Source organism: Mustela putorius, unplaced genomic scaffold, assembly GCF_011764305.1.
Source record: "Mustela putorius furo isolate JIRA1106 unplaced genomic scaffold, ASM1176430v1.1 tig00000698_pilon_pilon_pilon, whole genome shotgun sequence".
Lineage (NCBI taxonomy): Eukaryota > Metazoa > Chordata > Mammalia > Carnivora > Mustelidae > Mustela > Mustela putorius.
In genome coordinates, this window is record NW_025421449.1 from 293,288 (window position 1) to 318,458 (window position 25,171).

Here is a 25,171-nt window from a genome sequence, read left to right on the forward strand (position 1 = left end):
AGTGAACAGCTAAGTAACCACCATCAGATCAACTGAGCACAGGCAGAGCCATCCTCCCTGGGAACTGCCCCTAGCCACCATTCACTGTCCCCCTTAAGGTAAATACCATTCTGGATTTTTTGAGAATCATTTCCTTGCCTTTTTTTTTTTTTTTTAAGATTTTATTTATGTATTTGACAGAGAGAGACACAGCGAGAGAGGGAACACAAGCAGGGGGAGTGTGAGAGGGAGAAGCAGACTCCCTGCTGAGCAAAGAGCCCAATGTGGGACTCAATCCTAGGACCCTGAGATCATGACCTGAGCCGAAGGCAGAGGCTTAACCCACTGAGCCACCCAGGTGCCCCAGTGTACATATATCCTTATGCCAATGACCAAGAGAGACACTAGAACATATAATTAAGAATTGGGGCACGTGGGTGGCTCAGTCAGTTAAGCGTCTGCCTTCAGCTCAGGTCATGATCTCAGGGTCCTGGGATGGAGTCCACGTCGGGCTCCCTGCTCAGCGGGGAACTTGCTTCTCCCTCTGCCTCTCCCCCTGCTTGTGCTTTCTCTCTCAAATGAATAAATTTTTTAAAAAATTTAAAAAAAAGAATAAAGTAACTGAAAATAAGGTATGCCTTTTTTTAAATTTATGTGCTAGGCTCCTGGGTGGCTCAGTAGGGTTGAGCATCCAACTCTTGATTTTGGCTCAGGTCATGATCTCCATGAGATGGAGCACCCTGTTGCTGGGTTCCATGCTCAGCCGGAATTCTGCTGGAGATTCTCTCCCTTTCCCTCACCCTTTGCCCCTCCCCCAGCTCATGCTCTCTCTCTCTCTCTCTCTCTCTAAAATAGGTAAATAAAATATATTTTTAAATTTTTTATTTAATTAACACATATTATTTGTTTCAGAGGTAGTAAATAAAATCTTAAGAAAAAAAAAAAAGAAGTTGCAAAGTTTTATCTTTCATATTTAGGCCTATTATTGCACCCAGAATTGATTTTAGTGAATGGTATGGAACAGGATCAAATATTTTTTCTACAAGTATAGCTAACTATTCCATTATCCTTCCTTCTTTTTGTTTTTTATTTTTAAGGATTTTATTTATTTATTTGACAGAGAAAGAGATCACAAGTAGGCAGAGGAGCAGGCAGAGAAAGAGGGGGAAGCAGGCTCTGCGCCAAGCAGAGAGCCCCACACCAGTTTCTATCCCAGGACCCTGAGATCATCTATCCCAGGACCCAGGCCGAAGGCAAAGGCTCAACCCAGTGAACCACCCAGACACTCCTCCCATTATCCTTTCATCACTGATCTTCCATACCCCTTTGGTATCAGTGAGCATGTAACTCTACATCAGTTCCTAGGCCAAAGTCTTCCTTTGCAAAACCACCCCATGAGGAAGGAATTGTCTGCACTTTGCAGGTTAAACTAACTTCTGAAAGGTTAAATAACTTCAGAAAAACTACGTGACAGAACCAGAATCTGAACCAATACAAAAGTAGCACCAATTTTCATAATCTCAAAATAAAGGTTTTTAAAGTTTAGGAGTCTAAAACTCATTGCAAGTCTAACCCCCTCCATCTTACTATTAAGCATTGAAATATGACTAACTTGTTTATTTTTTCTTCTCTCCAAATGATGGGTAAAAAAGTAAGTATTTATATTCTATGTGCATTTAAAAAAGCAAATAAAGTACATACTAACTTTATAGAATCATGAGAACAGAGGAAAAGAGTTTTATTTCCTAGATTGCTTTTCCCCCAGTGACTTCATAGGTAACAGGAAGGAAAGAAATTAGGTAGGTAATAGGTAGGAAATACCTATGAAGAAATTACCTTCATAGGTAATAGGTAGGAAAGAAATTTAATTCAGTAGTAAATAAGTTTTATTTAAAGCAAGCAAGCTAAATAAATAAAGCAAGCAAGAAAGCAAATAAATTCTACTGTTGAGGTGGATATTCTTAAATTCCAAAATATACATTTGCTGGATACTAAATTCCAATTCCGATTGGGATTAGAATTGGAATTTAGTATCTATTGTTTAAACTAAATGAATAGAGTTAAAGTAGAATATTAATCTATACTGAGCCCTGGATTTACTAAAGCCAACAATCTAGGTTTTTAAACTTACTAGTATCATCACATAACAAAAATATTATTTTTTAAAAGCTCATCATATACTGAAATATAAAGGTGAAATTAAAAGATATCTAAAATTTGCTTTAAAACATGTCAGCAAAGGGAAAAAAAAGAAAGGACATTGAAAACAATTGCAGCAAAATCTTCTACCTACTGAGTATGATGATGGTTGTATAGGAATTCACTTATTTCATTCTACTTTTGTGTATTTTTTATATGTGATACACCCTCCTATTTTCCACTCTAGTCCACAAAATAAAGCTTGTTGCAACCTATTAAAATTGCTTTCATGTGCCAGTAACAGGTTGGGGAATCATGGTTTGTAACCCATGGTCTCTAATACTTCCTTGTATATTTCTTATAACTAGGCTACTCCCTGTACAGGTCTTTTCCTTTTCCCACTTGTTATACCTTCTGTCTAGACTTGTCTATTCCTCCATTAGAATTTATGCAATTTATGTAATTGTACCCAGTCTTAACCAGACTTTAAGATGCTACCTTCTCCAAAAAGCTTTTCCTGGTTTTTTCTGACAAAAGAATGATTTTCATTTTTATGCTAGTATAATATTACTTAGACACAGATTTAGAACATTATCAATATTTGACTTTTTACTGCTAGACAGCCCCGAACTTAATTATTCAAAATTAATAACTGACACACTAAGACTTAATAGTAGAAAACAATTCATTTAATAAAAAACTGCAAGTAATTTTTTTAAAACATGAGGTAGAAACAATTTTGACATATTTCACATTCATTTTTTAAAAGGAAAAAAACAACTTTGAGACAGAGATATCCATACTCCAACCAAAAGTGGATAAACTGAGGTTAAAATTTGTCACTTAACTAAGCACTTTGAGGTAATTCTGATTTACAAAAATATCTTTTTTTTTTTTAAAGATTTTATTTATTTATTTGACAGAGAGAGATCACAAGTAGGCAGAGAGTCAGGCAGAGGTTGGGGGGAAGCAGGCTCCCCGCTGAACAGAGAGCCCAATGTGGGACTCGATCCTAGGACCCTGAGATCATGACCTGAGCCGAAGGCAGAGGCTTAACCCACTGAGCCACCCAGGCGCCCTACAAAAATATCTTTATTCAAAAAATTTGAGAAAACTGAGTAGTGTCTCAAAACAAAGGGAGCATTTGAACAATAGGTGAAAACAGGGATATGCCTTTTTAATTTGTCATCAATTCAGCAAACAAAACTCAAAGAATTATTTTCTTTTATATAAAAATCAGCAGAATACTGAATACTAAAAATAATAAGTGAGAAAGCGTAATCAGAAATTAATTGAAGGGGCACCTGCATGGCTCAGTTGGTTAAGCATCTGCCTTTAAACTCAGGTCATGATCCCAGGGTTCTGGGATCAAGCCCCCCATCCGGCTCCCTGCTCAGCAGGGAAGTCTGCTTATCCCTCTTCCTCTCCCTCTGTTCATGTGCTCTCTCACTCGCTCTCTCTCTCAAATAAATAAATAAAAAAAAAAAAAAAAAAGAAATTAAGTGGAAAGAATCCATTTATAAGTAATAATTTAAAAGCCTAGGTTTAAAGTGAAAATGTACTTTTTTCCAAAAAAGCAACAGTCGGGGGGAAAAAAACCAGTAAAATGGCCTTTCGATCACAGACCTTGAAACACAGAAAAGAATCACACCTGTGTTAACATCACAAGATTGTGCTTAAGTGATAAAAACAAATCAACTCTTTTTTACCTAATCTCTTAAATAAAGAAAATATGATAAAAATCTACAAAATCAAATCAGGATTGAAATTTTAGACTTTAAGTTTCTCAGATCCAAAAGTTAATCTATCATTAAAGCTGGTAAAATTTTATCAAACTCTCTCTAGGTCACACAAAACACACTGATAGTACCTACAAAACTTAGACTTTTCAGTTTTGGGTACACCTATAGTGAAAAAATTAATAGTGTGTTAAGTTTTACACAGTGATAGAACTTTAACAAGATTATAGCCCCCCAAAATAAATAAATAAATATAACAAAAAACTGGAACTCTCAACAAAGTACATTTACACCATTTCCTACTCTTAGGATAAAAGTGATCTTCACAATCTAACCAGGCACTGCATTACAGCATATCCAAACTGCAAATAACAGGTAATATTTAGAGGAGATCTCATAGGCCAGTATAAGAAATCAAGGAAAATAGTGCTTTATCTTCTTTGAAAATCGCCCAATACACGACAAAGACTTTCATGTTCCTCTGATGGAAGATCCATGATGTAAAAAAATTAAGGAAGATATACTTTACAAAAAATGGAATTGCACAAAAACATTTATGATATTATTTAACATTTTATAATTTGGTTTACAGGATCACTGAAAACTTTTTGTGACATTCTATGGATAATAATGTACTTAATAAGGTTTATATATCTTAGCCCAAGACCTGCATATAATTTCTTAAAGATAATTTATTTTAATCATAATCTACAATTATGACAAGGAATAATTCTCCATTTTAAAAATTCTCTTAATTTTTAAAAAATTTTAATGCTTTGTCTTAGCTTTAAAAAAAAGACGGGGGGTTATAAATTAGGGTGAGAAGAACCAGAAGGGGTAACCACTTTCCCTAGATGTGTTCTAGGAAATGTACCCTCCTCCTAGGGCACCAAATCAAGTCTCTTTTCTTCTCCTTTCTCACTTCAAAAATATCCTTTTCCAACAGCTTCATTATTTCACTTTTTGCTTAAAGTTATTTTCCATGAATTATTTTCCCTTTTCCCTTTATAGAATCAGGTCTTTGAAATGTGCCCATGGAAAACACAAAACATTAAGTTGTCAATTTATATAAGTACATAAATAAAGTACTCACAATGGCACAGATATGACCATATACAAAACAAAAAGGATATTAATTTTTCTGAGTTTAGATGATGAAGTAACTTTCCCAAAGGAGGATAGCGGTTCAGTGAGGGCACACATCCCAGAAGAATCAGTTTATGTTTGGCTCTGGTTATAGCAACATTAAGACGTCGCCAATCTTTCAGGAGTTCACCAAGCTGAAATAAATAATTTTCAATTATTTGAGTTTTCTTATACATTTAAGTTTGTTTTGGCAAAGAACACAGTTTGTTATGAACTATTTCCCTACTTTAAGCATATATTCCAAAAAGGATTCATTGCACATTTAAAATTCTTTGGACAGTTGGAAAAACTTGCCCATAATGCTAACTTCCAAATATTCTACCTGGGATGTGATTTCTGAACAATAATTTAAGGAAATGAAGCAATCTCCACTCACTGTAGCATTATTGGTAACAGTAATAAAAACCTATAATACACTTAGACTAAGGGAAGTGATTAAATATACCATGACATGTATGTACAACAGAAAACTATGCAACTGTAAGAACACAATGAAGTCTCTTTCTGTATATTGACAGGGAAAGATCTCCAAGCTATTAAGAAAAAAGGGAAATATGAATACTGATTCATATCTGTTTGTATATGTTTAAAGGATAGGAATTACAAGTTACCCCAAAAAACCCACAAATTGTATACTACTCCAACCCAAAACCAAAAAACCCCAAATAATCCAATTAAACAATGGGGAGAAGACAGGAAAAGACATTTCTCCAAAGATGACATACATGAGAAAAATCATTAATCATCAAGGAAATGCAAATCAAAGCCACAATGAGCTATCAATCATCTCACATCTATTAGAATGGCTAAAATAAAAAATACAAGAAACAAGAGTTGACAAAGATGTGGAGAAAAAGGACCCCTCATGCATTGTTGGGGGGAATGCAAACTGGTGCAGCCACTGTGGGAAACAGTATGGAGGTTCCTCAAAAAATTAAAAATAGAATTACCATATGATCCAGTAATTCCACTACCGGGCATTTACCCAAGGAATACGAAAACATTAATTCAAAGGATGTACACACCCCTATGTTTAGTGCAGCATTATTTACAATAGCGAAATTATGGAAGCAGCCCAAGTGTCCAACCACAGAGGAACAGATAAAGAAGATGTGAGAGATATATATATACATTTATATATATATATATATATATATATGTAAATTGGGATAATACTGAGACTTAAGAAAGAATGAAATCTTGCCATTTGCAACAACATGGATGGATCTAAAGGGTATAATGCTAGATGAAATAAGTCAAAGAAAGACAAATACCACATAATTTCACTCATGTGGAATTTAAGAAATAAAGCGAATGAACAAAGAAAAAAGACAAACCAAAAAATGGACTCTAACTATAGAGAACAAATTGATGGTTACCAGAGGGAAGTTGTGGGGGACAGTGTATGGGGGTGACATTGGTCAAGGGGATTTAGAGTACACTTATCATGATAAGCACTGAGTAAAGTACAGAATTTTTTAATCATTATATCTTATACCTGAAACTAATGTAACATGTATATTAATTATACTGGAATTAAAATTAAAAACAAAAAACACCAAATTGTGATTATCTGTGAGGGTAAGAATTGAGTAGAAGAGTTACTGGGTAGAAAGACTTCTTATTCTATCTTTAGAACCATATGAAGGTATCATATAATCAAGAAAAATGAATGAAAAAGAGATAAACATGCAAAAATAAACCACCCTGGAATTATATATAAAATAAAAGTATATCTAAGAAAGCTTCTCTGTTTAAAATGTCCCTAACACAACAGCCAAAAGGTGGAAGCAACCCAAATGCCCACTGATGAATAAACAAACTATGCCATAAACATGTAACAGAATCTTATTCAGCCTTAAGAAGGAACAAAATTCTAATACATAATATAACAAAATTCTGATACATAACATATATAACATAATACAACATATACAACAATATAATATAACGTGCTGTGTGAAATAAGCCAACCACAAAAAGAAAAATACTGGGGCAACTGGGTGGCTCAGTCAGTTAAGCATCTGCCTTAGGCTCAGGTCATGATCGTGGGGTCCTGGGATCGAGCCCCACATTGGGCTCCCTGCTCAGTGGGGAGTTTGCTTCTCCCTCTCCCTATGCCCCTCCCCAATACTTGTGCTCAAGCATACTCTTTCTGTCATCTCAAATAAATAAAATCTTTAAAAAAATACAAAAAAAATACAAAAGGACAAATACTGTATAATTCCACCAATATGAGATGACTGTAATAGTCAAATTCAGAGACAGCAGATTGGTGATTGCAAAGGCCTGGAGGGACACAGAACTGGACGGTGGTTACACGTAGGTATAGAGATTTGGTTTTGCAAAATGAAAAAATATCAGAAAACTGCTGCACAACACTGTGCATATACTTAATGCCACTGAACTGTGTACTTAAAAACAGTGATGATTTTCAATTTTATATTACATAGAGTTTTTACCACAACCTAAAAAAAAGCAAAGAAAAAAATGTCCCAGCAGAAAATACAATGAACTCACAGGTCCATCCTTATTACTTCTAACAAAAGATACCAGAATGATACTTTTATCTCTTCCTTGGTATTTGTCTACAGTGTTAACTTCAACCATCCTGATAGAAGATAGGAACAATAAATCATTGATGATCTTTAATTGCTGCCTGTAGGGTGCAATGATACCAATATCAGAGGGTTTACATCCAGCCTAAACAGAAAAGAAACACAATGAAAATGAAAATCCTGATTTTTGTTATTTAAGCTTTACTAAATTTATTAAATTAAATGTTTACATAATGTGCCCAATTAATTTTTATAATAGATCATCTTGTTGTAAGGAGTAAATAAAATTTCTAAATTTGCTCTAAATCTATATCCGTATTTTCTGAGCCTTCATGATGTTCTCAAACATTGCTCTCTTGGTTTCTGTAGATTAATGACAGTATAATGGTTTGCATGCCACTGGAACAGTGCTGCTATAGGAGAAAAGAAAAAGCACAAAGGGGGCGCCTGGGTGACTCAGTGGGTTAAGCCGCTGCCTTCGGCTCGGGTCATGGTCTCCGGGTCCTGGGATGGAGTCCCACATCAGGCTCTCTGCTCAGCAGGGAGCCTGCTTCCCTCTCTCTCTCTGCCTGCCTCTCTGTCTACTTGTGATCTCTCTCTGTCAAATAAATAAATAAAATCTTTAAAAAAAAAAAAAAAAAAAGCACAAAGAAATACATTACACTTTCTGCTATCCCTTACACTGAAGTTTTCAATCCCCAATCGCACTGAAGCAACCTTATGTTGACACAATCAGAATTATCTGATGTTACAAAACATTACCTTAAACAGAAACCCAAAATGCCATTATAAAAAATTACATCTTAGGGGCGCCCGGGTGGCTCAGTGGGTTAAAGCCTCTGCCTTCAGCTCAGGTTATGATCCCAGGGGTCCTGGGATCGAGCCCCACATCAGGCTCTCTGCTCTGCAGGGAGCCTGCTTCCTCCTCTCTCTCTGTCTGTCAAATAAATAAATAAAATCTTTAAAAAAAAAAAAATTACATCTTAGATAATGTTCCCAAAATAGAACAAAAGCAATCAGGCTTCAGTCCTCTTAATGAACAAGGATTATGCTAGGCCTTAAGTTCCTTGCATTCTAACATTATTTTACACTTCATCTTAGTATTTGCTAGCCCACATAATTAAATTCTAAATTACCTTAATAAAAACAGAGGTCAGGAAAACTATTAGCTTAGCTTCTGTGATATTGCTCACACCACCCTTTTCAGCCTGTTCTGGTGCCGGAACCTAAACAGAAACAAAGAGTTAAGAGTATGGTCAGTACACAGAGAGCCATAGGGAGTACATTACCAGCTGTGGAGAAAAATGAAAAATATCCTCATTTTAAAAGGTGAAGGTACACGAAAATAAACAAACAAATAAATAAAAAGTTGAAGCTTAAAGAATTAACAAAAATGAATGATAGTAGTCACTTTCAGAAAGCCCAGAAACAACACATCTTAAACATTCTACAGTTTAGATTAAAATCTTTCTAGGAGCCAAGCACACATTGGGCTTCTCATACTTTACTCTTTTACCCCGTAGTTTATAAGTATCAAAGGCCAGAAAAGATAAGTAACTTGGCCAAGGCCTCACAGTACATCACAACTGCAGGATTCAAACCCGGATCTGGTTCTCATATCTGTGTTCTTTCCATTTTCTTGTTGCCTTTCATACAAATAATGGAGCAGATAAAATTCCCCAGGTTCTACCATAGCTGGTAAAACTCTCCAGGAACTACTTTGCTCCTACATAATCCTTAAGTAATCATGATTATTATGTGTTTTTTTTTTTTAATTTTTTTAACTTTTTAAAAAATTTTCATTTATTTATTTGTCAGAGAGAGAGAGAGAGTGAACACAAGCGGGCTGAGTGGCAGGCAGAGGCAGAGAGAGAAGCAGGCTGAGCAAGGAGCCTGACGCAGGACTTGATCCCAGGACCCTGGGATCCAACTGAGCCACCCAGGCGTAAACTTTTTAAAGCAGACTCCATGCAGAGCATGTGGCTTGAACTCAGAACCCTGGGATCAAGAGTTGCATGCTCTACTGACTGAACCAGCCAAGTATTCCAATCTTGAGTATTTTTAATACCTTTTATTTGGGGGCAGGGGCGCCTGAGTGGCTTAGTCAGCTAAGCATCTGCCTTCGGCTCAGGTCCTGATCTCAGAGTCCTGGGATTGAGATCTCGGGTCCTGAGATTGAGCCGCGCATCACTCCCCACTCAATGGACAGTCTCCTTCTCTCTCCCTCTGCTCCTCCACCTACTTGTGCTCTCTTTCTCTCAAATAAATAAATAAATATATTTTTTAAAAAAATTTATCTGAGACAGAGCATGAGAGAGCATGAAAGAGAGAGAGACAGAGAGCACATGCAGTGGGGAGGGGTAGAGGGAGAAACAGACTCTCTGCCGAGCAGGGAGTCTGATGTGGGACTTGATCCCAGGATCCTGGTATCATGACCTCAGCCGAAGGCAGATGCTTAACTGACTGAGCCATCCAGGCACCCAAATAAATAAAATCTTAAAAAAAAAAATTTATTTGGAATCCTAATGCTGGGGATGCCTGGGTGGCTCAGTCAGTTAAGCAGCTGCCTTCCACTCAGGTCATGATCCCAGGATCCTGGGATGGAGATCCAGCTCCCTGCTCAGTGGAACCTGCTTCTCCTTCTCACTCTGCCTGGGGCTCTCCCTACTTATACTCTATCTCTATGGCAAAGGAATAAATAGAATCTTTAAAAAAAAAATAGTGACCTAGGGAACCTGGGTGGCTCAGCGTGTTAAAGCCTCTGCCTTTGGCTCAGGCCATGATCCCAGGGTGCTGGGATAGAGCCCTGCATTGGGCTCTCAGAGAGTCTGCTTCCTCCTCTCTCTCCTCTCCGCCTGCCTCTCTGCCTACTTGTGATCTCTGTCCGTCAAATAAATAAATAAATAAATAAATTGTTTTTTTTTAAAGTTAAAATAAATAGTGACCAATTATATGTATCATATTACCATAAATCATTATGTCATTTGTTATTATGATGGGTGGTTATTAAAAATAGGGCCTTACTTGCAGGGGTACCTGGCTGGCTCAATTGGTAGAAGCAGACTCCCTGTTGAGCTGGCAGCCCAACGCTGGATTCAATTCCAGGACACTGGGATCATGACCCGAACAAAAAGACAGATGCTTAACCAACTGAACCACCCAGGCCTCCCTGGTTGCTACTTTTTATCAGGTCATATAAAGACTTCCAAATGAATGCCAAGAAGCACTACATAAAACAAACTACAGAAATAACAGGGTCAAAACTTTGTTCTTAGTTCCTAGAAATAAGAATCAAGTCAATTTAAAGTCCTTGTGAAGTACTATTGAATGATAAGTTTGTAAAGAGGTCTTTATGTGCATATGTGGAGGCAGAAGGTAATAAATTATCTGTACTGTCAAGCTCAATTCTGCTGTGGACCTAAAACTGCTCTAGAAAATAAAGTCTCCATTTGTAAACCCAGCCCTTTAACAATATCAATGCCAATTTCTTTTTTAAGAAATGTAATTATACACTTGAGTTCACTTTCTAGCTCTTCTACTTCAAAAGTCGATTTTGACATCTATTAATTCCCAGAATAAACCTCCTTCCAAAGACACTGGCTCTATAGAAAGAAGATTCTTTTGTGTTGAAGTATAAGAAATACAGTAGTTTTAACTGAACTCTATTAAAGCCCTATTAAAAACTAAAGAATTTAAATAATAGGACAAAAGGAGGAAAAAACAAAATATTCAGGGTTTGTTTGTTTTCTTACCTTGTCTGTATTAAGAAAACAAACAGGATTGTTTGGCTCAAATACTCGAATCATCCAAGGATTTTCAGAATAATCAGCATAAATTTCCAGGTCCAGCTTTACATCTTTAAAGTTAGGCAGGCTGATCACTGCATTGGCCACTTTGTCTGAGCCACACTCCAGCTTTCCTTCATATGTCAGCTTATTACTTAAGGACATAATTTGACTAAGGCAATTACAAAAATAATTTTAGTTTTGACAGATGAAAATAAACATGAAAAACAATCCTAGTGGACACTCTTACAAATACCTGTTCATTCTGTACTGCACCGTTAATTGTACAACAGCATTCTCATTCCGCTCCAGTCTCTTGAATAAGCTTTCACTCATGCCAAGAGCTCTGTCAACAAATCAGATTCAGGCTTATCAGAGCCCAGACACTGTCCCAGAAGAAGAATCTAATTTAAAATTAAAACCTCAATGTCAGCTTACCTTGCTTCACGGTTTAGCACCAGGGGAGGGAGCTGCTGATGATCGCCCACCAACACAAATCTCCGAGAAAAAAAGAGTGGCCCTAGACAGACTGGTTGGCTAATTTGAGAGGCTTCATCCACAATACAAAAATCAAAGGTTTTACGAGAAAATATTGGATGGTTTATTCCCATACATGTTGTTGCAACTATACGCTAAAAACAAAGAAAGAAAATAGATGGGTTATGTAACATATCCAAGAAACATAACTTGTTTTTCCCATATTTTGATTTACTTACTGATTTTTTTTAAAGATTTTATTTTTAAGTAATCTCTTCCCCAATGTGGGATTTGAACTCAGCTCCAAGATCAAGCGTTGCATGCTCTACCAACTGAGGGAGCCAGGTACCCCACCATTTTTTAAATTTAAGGTTCAGGGGCACCTGGGTGGCTCAGTGGGTGAAGCCGCTGCCTTCGGCTCAGGTCATGATCTCAGGGTCCTGGGATCGAGTCCCGCATTGGGCTCTCTGCTCGGCGGGGAGCCTGCTTCCCTCCCTCTCTCTCTGCCTGCCTCTCTGCCTACTTGTGATCTTTCTCTGTCAAATAAATAAATAAAATCTTAAAAAAAAAAATTTAAAAAAAAAATTTAAGGTTCAAAAAGATTTTTGTCCCAAACGACAGGAATCCACCAATATTATTTAATTCTGAAACATCTGTAGTATGCAAAAAAAAATTAACTTTTTACTGCAAATTTAAAAACAAGGGAAACCTGGGTGGCTCAATCATTAAGCATCTGGCTTCTGCTCAGGTCATGACTCTGGGGTCCTGGGATCGAGCCCCACATTGGGCTCCCTGCTCAGCAGGAAGCCTGCTTATCCCTCTCCCATTCCCTCTGCTTGTGTTCCCTCTCTCATAAATAAAATCTTAAAAAAAAAAAAAAGAAAGAAAAATCAAGTAAATTTTCTGGACACTCTGACATTGCTCAAATTTGGATATTTCCAAATGGAAATCTGAAACACTCAAGAGGTAGTAAGTTAATTATTTTTTTTAAGTTTTTATTTATTTAAGTAATCTCTACACCCAGTGTGGGGCTCAAACCCATGACCCTGAGATCAAGTGTCACAATAATTTTTTAATTTTTTTTTTAAAGATTTTATTTCCTTGAGAGAGAGCAAGAGAGAGTACAGGGGATGAGGGTGGAGCACGACGCAGGGCTCAATCTCAAAACCCGAGGATCATGAGCCGAGCCGAAAGCAGCTGCTTAACAGACTAAGCCAGCCAGGCACCTCCAATAATTTTTTTTAAATATCAACAGGACTTCACTTCTGGTAAAATGGAGTGCTTTTCCTCACTCCTCCCACAAAGTACACCTACAAACTCTAAACATTATATATAAAACAAACATAAGGACTCTGAAAAGTGGAGAAAAGTTGGACCATCTAGGGACCTTGAGACCTGAGGAACAGTAGTTTGTTTCCTGGGTTTTCTTTGGCCCTCATCTGTCTCAACTTTGGATCTGAAGAATTTAACCCAGGAATTTGTCTATGCTGATAGGCATAGACAAAAAAAAAAAACAAAAAACAAAAACAAACCTCAAAAAAAGCCAAAGGAGGAGAAAAGAGAAAGCCTAGCAGACAGAAAACTTGTATACAATAGCCACTCAATAATAGCCACTCTACCCTAACCAAAGGCCACAAAAAACACTGTAGTCTTATGCCCCACTGATGTAGGCAAAGGAACTCCAATGTCCTACTGGGGCAGCCGGGCAAGGAGGCAGCCAAGACTTTAATCCCTGCTGAATGATAATAAGGCCCCATCTCACAATGTTGGTGGAGACCATGTGGGGAACCCAGACTTCTACCCCTATCCATCAGTAATGAGGAGCCCCTACCGCTTTATGTTAAGAGGCCAAATGGGAACCTCACCTCAACTCCACCTGACAGTAATGAAGTGATGTACTCTCTTGCCCTATCAGAGTAGAATTGGAAAGCCAGCTAAAACAGAAATCTTAAATAAAATAATGCAAAATGTTCAGGTTCGTCATAAAATATACATAGCCAGGGGCACATGGGTGGCTCAATTGGTGGTGTCCAACTCTAGATCTCACTTCAGGTCTTGATCTCAGGGTTCTGAATTCAAGCCCCACACTGGGCACAGAGCCTACTTTAAAAAAAGGGGGGGGGGGCACCTGGGTGGCTCAGTTGATTAAGCCTCTGTCTTTGGCTCAGATCATGATCCCAGAGTCCTGGATCAAGTTCCACATCAGGCTCCCTGCTCAGAAGGGAGCCTGCTTCTCCCTCTACCCCTTTCCTCTGCTTGGGCTCTCTCTCTCTCAAGTAAATAAACAAAATCTTAAAAAAAGAAAGAGAGAGAGAAAGAAAGAAAGGAAGGAAGTAAGAAACTATTACATAAAAAACAAAAACAAGGGAAGCCTAGGGGGTTTAGAAAGTTAAGCATCTGCCTTCGGCTCAGGTCATGATTCCAGGATCCTGGAATCAAGCCCCATGCTTAGTGGGGAGCCTGCCTCTCCCTCTTCCCTTGCTTGTGCGCTCTCTCTCTCTCTCTCTTTCTGTGTCAAATAAATAAATAAATAAAATCTTGTAAAAAATACATTAAAAAAAAATACCCAGGAAAATCTTGTACTGAATGAAAAAAAGGTACTCAAAAGATGCCAACCAGAAGGATATCAGAGATGTTAGAATTGTATGACAAAAATTTTATTTTTTTAAGTTTATTTTTATTTTTTTTAGTAAACTTTACACCCTATGTGGCACCCAAACTCATGACCCCAAGATCAAGAGTGCATGACAAAGATTTTAAAGCAGCCATGATAAAAATGTTTCACTGAGGAACTACAAACATACTTGAATCAAATAAAAAATAGAAAGTCTCAACGAAGAAATAGAGCACAAAAGAAAAAGCGAATGGAAATTTTAGAACTGAAAACAAAATAACTGAAACTTTAAAATCATGGAATATACTCAACAGCAGAGGACAGGGCAAAGATGCAGTGAACTGAGAAATAGGAAAAAAGAAATTATACAGGCTGAATAACAGAAAGAAAATAGCCTGAAGGAAAATACATGAACAGAGCCTGACAGATCTGTGGAATAATCAAAAGATCAAACATTTCTGTCTTCAAAGTCCTAGAAGAAGAAAAAAAGAGGGAAGAGCTGAAACAGTACTAGAAGCAATCGTGGCTGAAAAAGCTTGGCAAAAAATACTAAATATACAGATTCAATAAGCTGAGAAAACTTCAAACATGATTTAAAAAAAAAAGAAAAAAACATTATGAGACACACAGTAATTAAAATTCTAAAAACTAAAAAATGTCGGAGGGGGTGCCCGGGTGGCTCAGTTGGTGAAGCATCTGCTTCTGGCTCAGGTCCCGATTTCAGGATCCTGGGATTGAGTCCCAGCTCAGGCTCCATGCTCAGGGATTCCCTCTCCCTCTGCCCCTCCTACTTGAGTGTGCTCTCTCTCTCCCTCTCTAAAGTAAATAAATAAATCTTAAAAAAAAAAAAAAAAAGAAGAAGAAGAAGAAGAAGTCTGGAAAGCAGCCCAAGAAAATTATACCTTGCTCTAGGGGAAAAACATTCTAATTCAAATGTCTGCACATTTCTCTTAGAAATCACAGAAGCCTTATAGAAGGGGCATAATATTTTTTCCAGTACCAAAATAAAAGAATTATTTACCCAGAATCCTATAACTAACAAAACAATACATCAGAAATGAAGGAGAAATTGAGACATTCCCACAATGAAGGAAAACTAAGGGAATTTGTTCTTAATTGACCTACTATTCTGAAAGAATGGATAAAGAAAGATCTTTAAACAGAAAGGAAATGATAAAAGAACAGAAATTTGGAAAATCAGGAGGGAAGAACATAGTAAACAAATATATGGATGGATAAGATATGTTTTTCATTTCCTAAAAATTATATTTGATGGTTGAAGTAAAAATTAGAACACAGTCTGACATAGTTTATGTAGAAAAAAAAAGACAATCATAAACAGGAGAAGAAAGGGACATAAATGGAGTTAAGCTCTCTAACTTCACAAGCACTAGTAAAAGGACAAAATCAACAGACTACGTGTGCATGTGTGTCTGATGTAATACACAGAGCAACGGACCAACCACTAAAAGCTATTCAAAGTGATCACACAAAAATCAAAATGGAATAAAAACTGTTCAAGTAAACCATAAGGCAGGAAAAAGAAAACAATCAATAAAAAGAGGGGCACTTATGTAACTCTTGATCTCAGGGTTGTGAGTTTGAGCCCCACATTGGGTGTGATTATAAAAACAAAATAAACAACAACAATAAAAACCATAGGAAACATAAAACAAAAAATAAAATGGCAGACTTAAGACCTAACATGTATCAATGTTTATGATGAATGTAAACAATTTATATATGTGTCATGTATATTTTAAAAGACAGGGATTAGGGATGCCTGGGTGGCTCAGTTGTTTAAACCTCTGCCTTCTGCTCAGGTCATTATCCCAGGGTGCTGGAATCAAACCTCACATTGGGCTCCATGCTCAGTGGGAGGCCTGCTTCTTCCCCTCCCACTCCCCCTGCTTGTGTTCCCTCTCACTGTCTCTCTGTCACATAAATAAAATCTAAAAAAAAAAAAAAAAAGACAGGAATCAAAACAATTAAAAAACAGATTGGCAGGGGCATCTGGGTGGCTCAGATGTTTGGGCATCTGCCTTCGGCTCAGGTCATGATCCCCAGGTCCTGGGATTGAGTCCTACATCAGGCTCCCTGCTTAGTGGGGAGCCTGCTTCTTCCTCTGCCTCTCTCTCTCTCTCATGAATGAATAAATAAAATCTTTAGTAAAAGGCGAAAGATTTATGCGATCTGAAGAGAAACCAGAAAATCTTAAAAAAAAAAAAAAAAAGATTGGCAGAGCAGATAACATTATTTAGCTATATACTTTATACAAGAAAGTCACTTCAAATTTAATGATAAAAGGCATGTTAAAAATTGAAGGATGAATGATCACACTGATAGATTTTCTTGCTCAATAATCCTTCTATCGTGGGAACAAATCCCACTTGTTCACAGTGTACAAACCTTTTAATGCCCTGCTAAATTTGATCTGTGAATACACTGTTGAGAATGTTTGTATCAGTCAAATACAACCAATAGGTTTTTATTTTTTTAAGGATTTTATTTATTTATTTGACAGACAGAGATCACAAGCAAGCAGAGAAGCAGGCAGAGAGAGGGAAACAGGCTCCCTGCTGAGCAGAGAGCCCAAAGCGGGGTTCAATCCCATGACCCTGGGATCATGAACTGAGCCGAAGGCAGAGGCTTTAACCCACTGAGCCACCCAGGCGCCCAATAGGTTTTTTTTTTTTAAGTTTTTTTTTTTTTTTGTTTATTTGACAAAGACATAGTGAAAGAGGGAACACAAGCAGGGAAGCTACAGAGATAGAGGGAGAAGCAGGCTTCCCGCCGAGCAGGGAGCAAGATATGGCGCTCGATCCCAGGACTCTGGGATCATGACCTGAGCCAAAGGCAGAGGCTTTAACTCACTGAGTCACCCAGGCGCCCCAATAAGTTTAATTTTTTTTTTTAAAGATTTTATTTATTTATTGCCAGAGAGAGAGAGAGAGAGGGAGAGAGAGAGCGCGCGCAAGTGAGCACAGGCAGACAGAGTGGCAGCAGAGGCAGAGGGAGAAGCAGACTCCCAGCCGAGCAAGGAGCCCGATGTGGGACTCGATCCCAGGATGCTGGAATCATAACCTGAGCCAAAGGCAGCTGCTTAACCAACTGAGCCACCCAGGCGTCCCGCAATAAGTTTAATTTTTAAGAAGTTAATCAGATATACATTTTAGACACTTAAAAATTTTTCTTTTCTCTCTTTTTTTTAAAGATTTTATTCATTTATTTGACAGAACAAGAGAACAAGCATGGGGAGCAGCAGAGAGAGAGGGAGAAGCAGGCTCCCGGCTGAGCAGGGACCCAGATGTAGGTTTTGATCCCAGGACCCCAGGACCATAACCTGAGCCAAAGGCAGACCCCCAACCAAATGAGCCACCCACCAGGTGCCCTTCAAAATTTTTCAATAACTGGTATAGATAATAGAAAAAGGAATAGAAGGAACAGCCTATTAAATTTATTTTATTTATTTTAGATGATTTTTTTCAAAGACAAAACTATCAGTTAAAACTTCCCAGGGTGGGGAGTGCCTTGCTGGCTCAGTCAGTAGAGCAAGTAACTCTTGATCGTGGGGTCACGAGTTCAAGTCTTAAGTTGGATGTAGAGATTACTTAAAAATTAAAAATTTTGGGCGCACCTGGGTGGCTCAGTGGGTTAAAACCTCTGCCTTCGGCTCAGGTCATGATCTCGGGCTCCTGGGATTGAGCCCTGCATAGGGCTCTTTGCTCAGCATGGAGCCTGCTTCCCTCTCTCTCTCTGCCTGCCTCTCTGCCTACTTGTGAACTCTGTCTGTCAAATAAACAAATAAAATCTTAAAAAAATAATAAAATAAAATAAAGTAAAATAAAAATAAAAATAAATTAAGTTAAATTTAAAAATTTTTTAAAGATTTTACTTATTTATTTGAGAAAGAGAGAGCACAAGCAGGTGGAAAGGCAGAGGGAGAGAGAGAAGCAGACTCCCTGATGAGCAAAAGGATGCTGGGATCATCACCTGAGCTGAAGGCAGACATTTAACCAAGTGAGCTACCCAGGTGCCCCCAAAATTAAAATCTTTTTTTCTTTTCTAAGATTTTATTTATATATTTGACAGAGAGAGACACAGCAATACAGGGAACAGAAGCAGGAGGAGTGGGAGAGAGAGAAGCAGGCTTCCTGCTGAGCAGGAAGCCCAATGCAGACTTCCCAGGACCCTGGGATCATGACCTGAGCTGAAGGTAGACACTTAATGACTGAGCCACCCAGATGCCCCCCAAAATAAAATCTTTAAAAAATAAAAACTTCCGGGCGCCTGGGTGGCTCAGTGGGTTAAGCCGCTACCTTCGGCTCAGGTCATGATCTCAGGGTCCTGGGATCGAGTTCCGCATCGGGCTCTCTGCTCAGCAGGGAGCCTGCTTCCCTCTCTCTCTCTCTCTCTGCCTGCCTCTCCATCTACTTGTGATTTCTCTCTGTCAAATAAATAAATAAAATTTAAATAAATAAATAAATAAATAAATAAATAAAATAAAAACTTCCCCCCAAAATACAGACATTAAATAATAAAATAAAATCTAGGCTCTATATCAAAAGTCTCTAAGTCTAGAAAAACCTATCATTAGACTGTTCATGTACTATTGTTTGGAATTCAAACAGGCTAAATAATCCTAATTATTTGCTAATTTTTAGTAAATTATTTACTAATAATAAATAATTAGTAGTTTTCTAGGTGTGATATTATAATAAAATAATACACGTTTGTCCTCCTCTGGTTCCTGACACAGAGATCCTAAAACCCTTGGAATTTCCTGAGTGTAAGGGGAGAGAGGAACATCTCTTGTTATTCATAATAAGCCCCTTTCAACCATATCTGCATTATGCTAATTAGAGGATGGGAGCCGGATGCCAGAGGAACCAATCTAGAGATTAAAGGGTTAGAATTTTTTGGACCCCACCCCCAACCCCACCCCTCTACTGAGGGAATCAGTAGATAAGTTAAGTTAACTTAACTTAATCATTGGTGTTAATGATTTAACACCAATGATTTAATCAATCATGCCTACATGATGGAATCTCCATAAAAACCCCCACTCAAAGGGGTTCAGAGAGCTTCTGGGTTGGTGAACAGGTCATGGTGCTGGAAGGGTGGTTCATCTGGAGAGGGTATAGAAGCTCTAGATCCCTTTCCGCATTCCTAACCCTATGCATCTCTTCCATTTGACTGTTCCTGAATTGCATCCTATGAATACATCCAGTAATTTCGTCAGTAAAGCACTTACTTGAATTCTGTAAGCCATTCTAGCAAGGTATCCCTGGATGGGGTCATGGGAACCCTGATTTATGGTTGTTAGCTCAGTTGCACAGGAGGCCCGGACTTACAACTGGGAACTGAAGTGGATGGTGCAATCCTATTAAGGGGTTGAGCAGTAAGCTGCAGAATCAGCACTACCTCCACTAACTAGAGTCAGAAGTATTATGAGTGGAGAGAAACAAGCATTTTCCATAACTAGGATAGTTTAAACTAGGAGATGGGAGCCCTCAATAATAAACCAGAATCCTCATTTCAGTTCAAAAGCAAAGAGCAAACTATAAATTAATAAAACTGGTCAATGTGACTGAATTTCCCAGAATGTTGTTTCTCCACTCAGTCTGGCTACAAAAATTCCTGCTGGTATTATTATGCAATAACTGTACTTACGTGGCTGTTGTAGAGTTCTTCCAGAAGAGCTAAGGATTTAATGGACTTGGATCTGCAAATTTCCTCCTCTGTGAATTTCTGGATGTCTTGATGTACCTTCTGAGCCTGACCCAAACGCAAAAATCCTATTTTAAACTTCGCTAACTTCAGAAGAATATTGTCAACAGCAGAATGTGTATAGCTGGTCAACAAAACACTAAAACCACAGGCATAGAGAATTCTTACCTAATAATGAATAAAAGAAAGGAAAATAACATTACTTTTAATTCCAAATAATTTTCAACATGCTTCAAATACAATTTACATTACAATTTACATTATCTCGTTAATGATATATTAATACCATATTATTAATGATAATAAAATTAGGTATATTTTATTATTTATTATTGATAATAAAATTGAGTACAAAGTCCAAACTTTGAATAGTGCCTGGCACACAGTATCAATCAACAAATAATTGTTGCCATCATTATGATTAATCTAAGATTAGCACAGAAATCTACTGACATGGAATAATAAATCCCAGAAAAATCTATTTCAACCATCTCTGTATAATTTATCAATTTTTAAGGCAAAGAAAACATACAATGAAACACATGCCACCAACCAAAAGACATCTCAGATAATCCTAAATGCAAAAAACCTACAATATGATCACAACTTTTTGTGACTTAGCTTTTATGTTTCTCTTGTCATTCATTTTTTTTTTAAGATTTTATTTTTTTATTTGACATAGAGAGAGAGTTCACATGTAGGCAGAGAGGCAGGCAGTTGGGTAGGGGAAGCAGGCTCCCAACTGAGCCGAGAGCCTGATGCGGGGCTCGATCCCAGAACCCCACATCATGACCTGAGCCAAAGGCAGAGGCTTAACCCACCGAGCCACCCAGGCACCTCCTCATGTCATTCTTAAAGGTTAATTTGAAATAAAGCCTTTTGATTTAAAATTCAGTCCTTTCAATAGAAAACATCACATTCTCCAAACTGATAAGCTGATTTAAATAGTTTCTAAGCAAAAGAATAACCTTACAAGAGTACATATTGTAGTTGTTTTTCCTGTTCCAGGCATACCCACGATGAGTGTGTAGTCTTTTGAAAGAAGTACCTTTTTCATTGCTTGCCTCTGAGGTTTATTCAAACCTACATTTAAATTTTAAAATAAGAGGAAAAAGAATGTTGGATTTCAATGAGCAAATTAACTGTAAGAAAAGCAGCCTCTCTATCAGACACATGAAAAAATGTTCATCATCACTAGCCATCAGGGAGATTCAAATTAAAACCACATTGAGATACCACCTTACACAAGTTAGAATGGCCAAAATTAGCAAGACAGGAAACAACATGTGTTGGAGAGGATGTGGAGAAAGGGGAACCCTCTTCCACTGTTGGTGGGAATGCAAGTTGGTGCAGACACTTTGGAAAACAGCATGGAGATTCCTCAAGAAATTAAAAATAGAGCTTTCCTATGACCCTGCAATTGCACTCCTGGGTATTTACCCCAAAGATACAGATGTAGTGAAAAGAAGGGCCATCTGTACCCCAATGTTTATAGCAGCAATGGCCACGGTCGCCAAACTGTGGAAAGAACCAAGATGCCCTTCAATGGACAAATGGATAAGGAAGATGTGGTCCATAGACACTATGGAGTATTATGCCTCTATCTGAAAGGATGAATACCCAACTTTTGTAGCAACATGGACGGGACTGGAAGAGATTATGCTGAGTGAAATGAGTCAAGCAGAGAAAGTCAATTATCATATGGTTTCACTTATTTGTGGAGCATAACAAATAACACAGAAGACATGGGGAGGTGGAAATGAGACAGGAGTTGAGGGAAATTGGAAGGGGAGGTGAACCATGAGAGACTATGGACTCTGAAAAACAGTCTGAGGGTTTTGAAGGAGCGGGGAGGGGGGGAGGTTGGGGGAACCAGGTGGTGGGTATTAGAGAGGGCACGGATTGCATGGAGCACTGGGTGTGGTGCAAAAACAATGAATACTGTTATGCTGAAAAGAAATAAAAAATTAAAAAAAAAAAAAAAGGCAGCCTCTCTTCAAGTCTGTTTTTCAATATGTCTTTTTAAAGTAAGAAAATGTCATGGAGATATTAAAGCATATAGGTAAACTACTTCCCAAGAAAATCTGTCTAAAAATTATAAGTTTATTAAGTTACAAAAATGCTAGGCTATAATAGACACTGAATTATATATACAACCAAGAACAATCAATGGAAGCAGACATGCTGATTATCACGTACCTTTTAGAATGCAGGCAACTGTATCCTTTGCATCATATGGAAGAACAGAACTGAGGTAGGATGTAAACTGAGGTTCACGAAAGTCAATGATCAAATCTCTAAGTTTTTGGCTGAAAAGAAAAAAAAGGTGTTTTTAGTAATATTCCTTAAGAAAGAAGGGTAAATTTCAGATTCACTCATTGTTACAAACCTGACACAAGTATTCTCCATCAACTTAGAAAGATTTCCTAAGGGGGTGTCTATATCACAAGTTTTTTCTTCCTGGTCCAATCTGAACAAAGTTGATTCTGGGAGTATTGACAAGTTCCTAAAACAGCAAACAGATTGACATGAATGTTCTTCATTTAACATAGTCAGTTGGTCTGCATAAGAAATACATTGCTGTAGGATGCCCGAGTGCCTGTTAGTTAAGCCGCTGCCTTCAGCAGAGGTCATGATCCCAGGGTCCTGAGATCAAGTGCCGCATTGGGTTCCTTGCTCAGCAGAAATTCCGCTTCTCCCTCTGCCTGCCAGCCCCCCCTTGTTTGTATTCTCAATTTCTCTCTCTCTCTCTCCGACGAATAAAATCTTTAAAAAGGAAGGAAGAAAGGAAGGAAGGGAGGGAGGAAGGAATACATTACTGTTTGCTGAAAGAGTAAATGAGCCACAATAGCTATTAAAATGGCTACCTGGGGCGCCTGGGTGGCTCAGTGGGTTTAGCCTCTGCCTTGGGCTCAGGTCATGATCCCAGGGTCCTGGGACCGAGCCCCACATCAGGCTCTCTTCTCGGCAGGGAGCCTGCTTTCCTCTCTCCCTCTTTGCCTGCCTCTGTGCCTACTTGTGATCTCTTTCTGTCAAATAAATAAATAAAATCTTAAAAAAAAAAAAAAAAAGGAAAAGAAAAAAGAATGGTGCACTGGCCGGAAAGGGGAGAAAAGTAGGGTTCAAGACACTAAGGTCAAATCAATTAATCAGGAACCTACAACACCTGCTGACAATTCACTAGGCCTAGCTTTGCAATCTAGCCTGGACTCACCACACCGAGAAGGATCCTGAGCACAGGGCCCCTCTCTCCTCCAGCCTGGAGCACAGGTCTCTTTCCTGATGCCTTCTCCCACTCCTCTTCCAACTCCTAAAACCCCGGGGTTCCCTAGAGTCCCACCCCTGGTCCTCTATACTGTTCTTTCTTGTCATTTTCCCTTGGTTCCATCCCCTCATTTAGCTCTAAATGCCAAATCTACATCTTGAGGCCTGACCTCACATTCTTCTTCTGCCTGGCTGCTCACCTGAGCTTCAGGTTTGGATATCTGGCAGGCAGCAAGAATTTTCCACTTGGTCAATACCCAGGCTATGAAAACTCAATACATTCAAAACTGAACAAATCTTTACTCCCGCTGAACCTGATCCTTATTATGTGGCTCTGATTCCAGTCAACAGCACGTGCCTCTACACCACTGCCTTGTCCGTCCTTCTCCCTTCCCCTCACCCTCTCCTCAACCTCCATATCCAATCAGCATCCAAATGTTAGCCAATTTTACTTTCCAAATACTTCTCAAAATCACTCCATGCTCTCTGTCAAAGCTACCTTGCCCTCAATCATCTGGGCCCGGGCCACTACAAGTTTCCTGGTTTCCATGCTTTCAGATTCATCTCTATTAATCAACTGTTCTTCACAATGCAACCACAGAGAAATGCAAATCCAATTATTATCGCTTTTCTGTTTAAAACTCTTTAATACATCTGAATAGTCACAACTTAACATGTTATGTAAGATCTTCTATGAAGTTACCTCCCCAGTCACACTATCTTCTTCATCTTTTACATTCCTGCACTTTGCTGAACATACTGTCACGCTTCATGTTGTTATGCACCACGTTCCTCTGTCCGGCACACTCTTCTCACACTGCTACACCAGGCAATTAATTCACCAGGTGAAGGATCCAGAATGACCTCTTTCAAAAGCTTTCCCTGAGCCTTCTAAAATTAGGTTCAATGCCTCTCATCCGTGTTCTCTTCAATTCAAACACTTGTCATATTAGACCAGAAATACATTTATTTGTTTACCCCCAAGATTATAAACTCCTCAACAATTTGCAAAGCAGGATACTCACTAAATAAATAACTGCAAGTGACTGCCAGAAATCCTAAGAGACAAAAGAAGTACTTTGCCTCATATCCCATATCATGAAACCCAGTCTGCGGCTAGTTGTAGCTAAACTAGAATTACTGACTGGCAGAGGACAAGCCCGGACACATCCAGGGCAGTTACCCAGAAGTCACTGCATCCCAATTCCTAATCTCCATCCATTAAGATACGGGAGGCCTGGCCTGCACTTCACGCAAGGAAGGCTGGGAGGGCAGGAAGAGGGGAATGTAGACATTAGTGAGCATGGGTAGCAGTCTCAACCACAAATGTTCATACCAACTATTCGATTTACTTTTCTTTAAATAAACTTTTTCTTTTAATTTTTCTTTAAATAAACTCACTTTGTTTTAACAGAGATAAATATACTTTATTTATAAATATACTTTATTTTCCAACTACAAATAGGAAAAAAATGTTTTTTTAGAAAAAGATTTTATTTTTAAGTAACCTGTACAGTCAACATGGGGCTCAAATCCATAACCCAGAGATCAAGAGTTGTATGCTTGATTGAGTGAGCCAGGCACCCCAAAATGGTTCTTTCTAGGAGGAGAAAATGAAATGGTGAGTGCCCAGAGTGCTACAAGTAAGCTTCATGGCTAACTGAGGATCTAGCCTGTCTGACACTCATGTGGTGATGAGAACTAGGTATGATCACGTCCACATTAGCATCATGAAACAGA

The 25,171-nt window shown here is 38.3% G+C and overlaps 1 protein-coding gene across 2 annotated transcripts in view; it reads right to left on the reverse strand.

The window, feature by feature from the left end:
• Positions 1 to 2,788: 2,788 nt before the first annotated feature.
• DNA2 (DNA replication helicase/nuclease 2) overlaps positions 2,789 to 25,171 on the reverse strand; it is a 55,390-nt gene continuing 33,007 nt past the window's right edge. The window contains exons 11-21 of one of the 2 annotated variants that reach the window (XM_045083434.1): positions 22,557 to 22,673; positions 22,367 to 22,476; positions 21,141 to 21,250; positions 20,111 to 20,335; positions 11,785 to 11,978; positions 11,603 to 11,692; positions 11,314 to 11,518; positions 8,698 to 8,787; positions 7,557 to 7,706; positions 4,991 to 5,137; positions 2,789 to 4,357 (exon numbers count right to left, since the gene is read on the reverse strand). In XM_045083434.1, the coding sequence (XP_044939369.1) occupies positions 4,289 to 4,357; positions 4,991 to 5,137; positions 7,557 to 7,706; positions 8,698 to 8,787; positions 11,314 to 11,518; positions 11,603 to 11,692; positions 11,785 to 11,978; positions 20,111 to 20,335; positions 21,141 to 21,250; positions 22,367 to 22,476; positions 22,557 to 22,673 (1,507 nt within the window). In that variant the 3' untranslated portion in view covers positions 2,789 to 4,288. Of the gene's footprint in view, positions 4,358 to 4,990; positions 5,138 to 7,523; positions 7,707 to 8,697; positions 8,788 to 11,313; positions 11,519 to 11,602; positions 11,693 to 11,784; positions 11,979 to 20,110; positions 20,336 to 21,140; positions 21,251 to 22,366; positions 22,477 to 22,556; positions 22,674 to 25,171 lie in introns of both variants that reach the window. The other variant, XM_045083433.1, reaches the window with a different exon arrangement.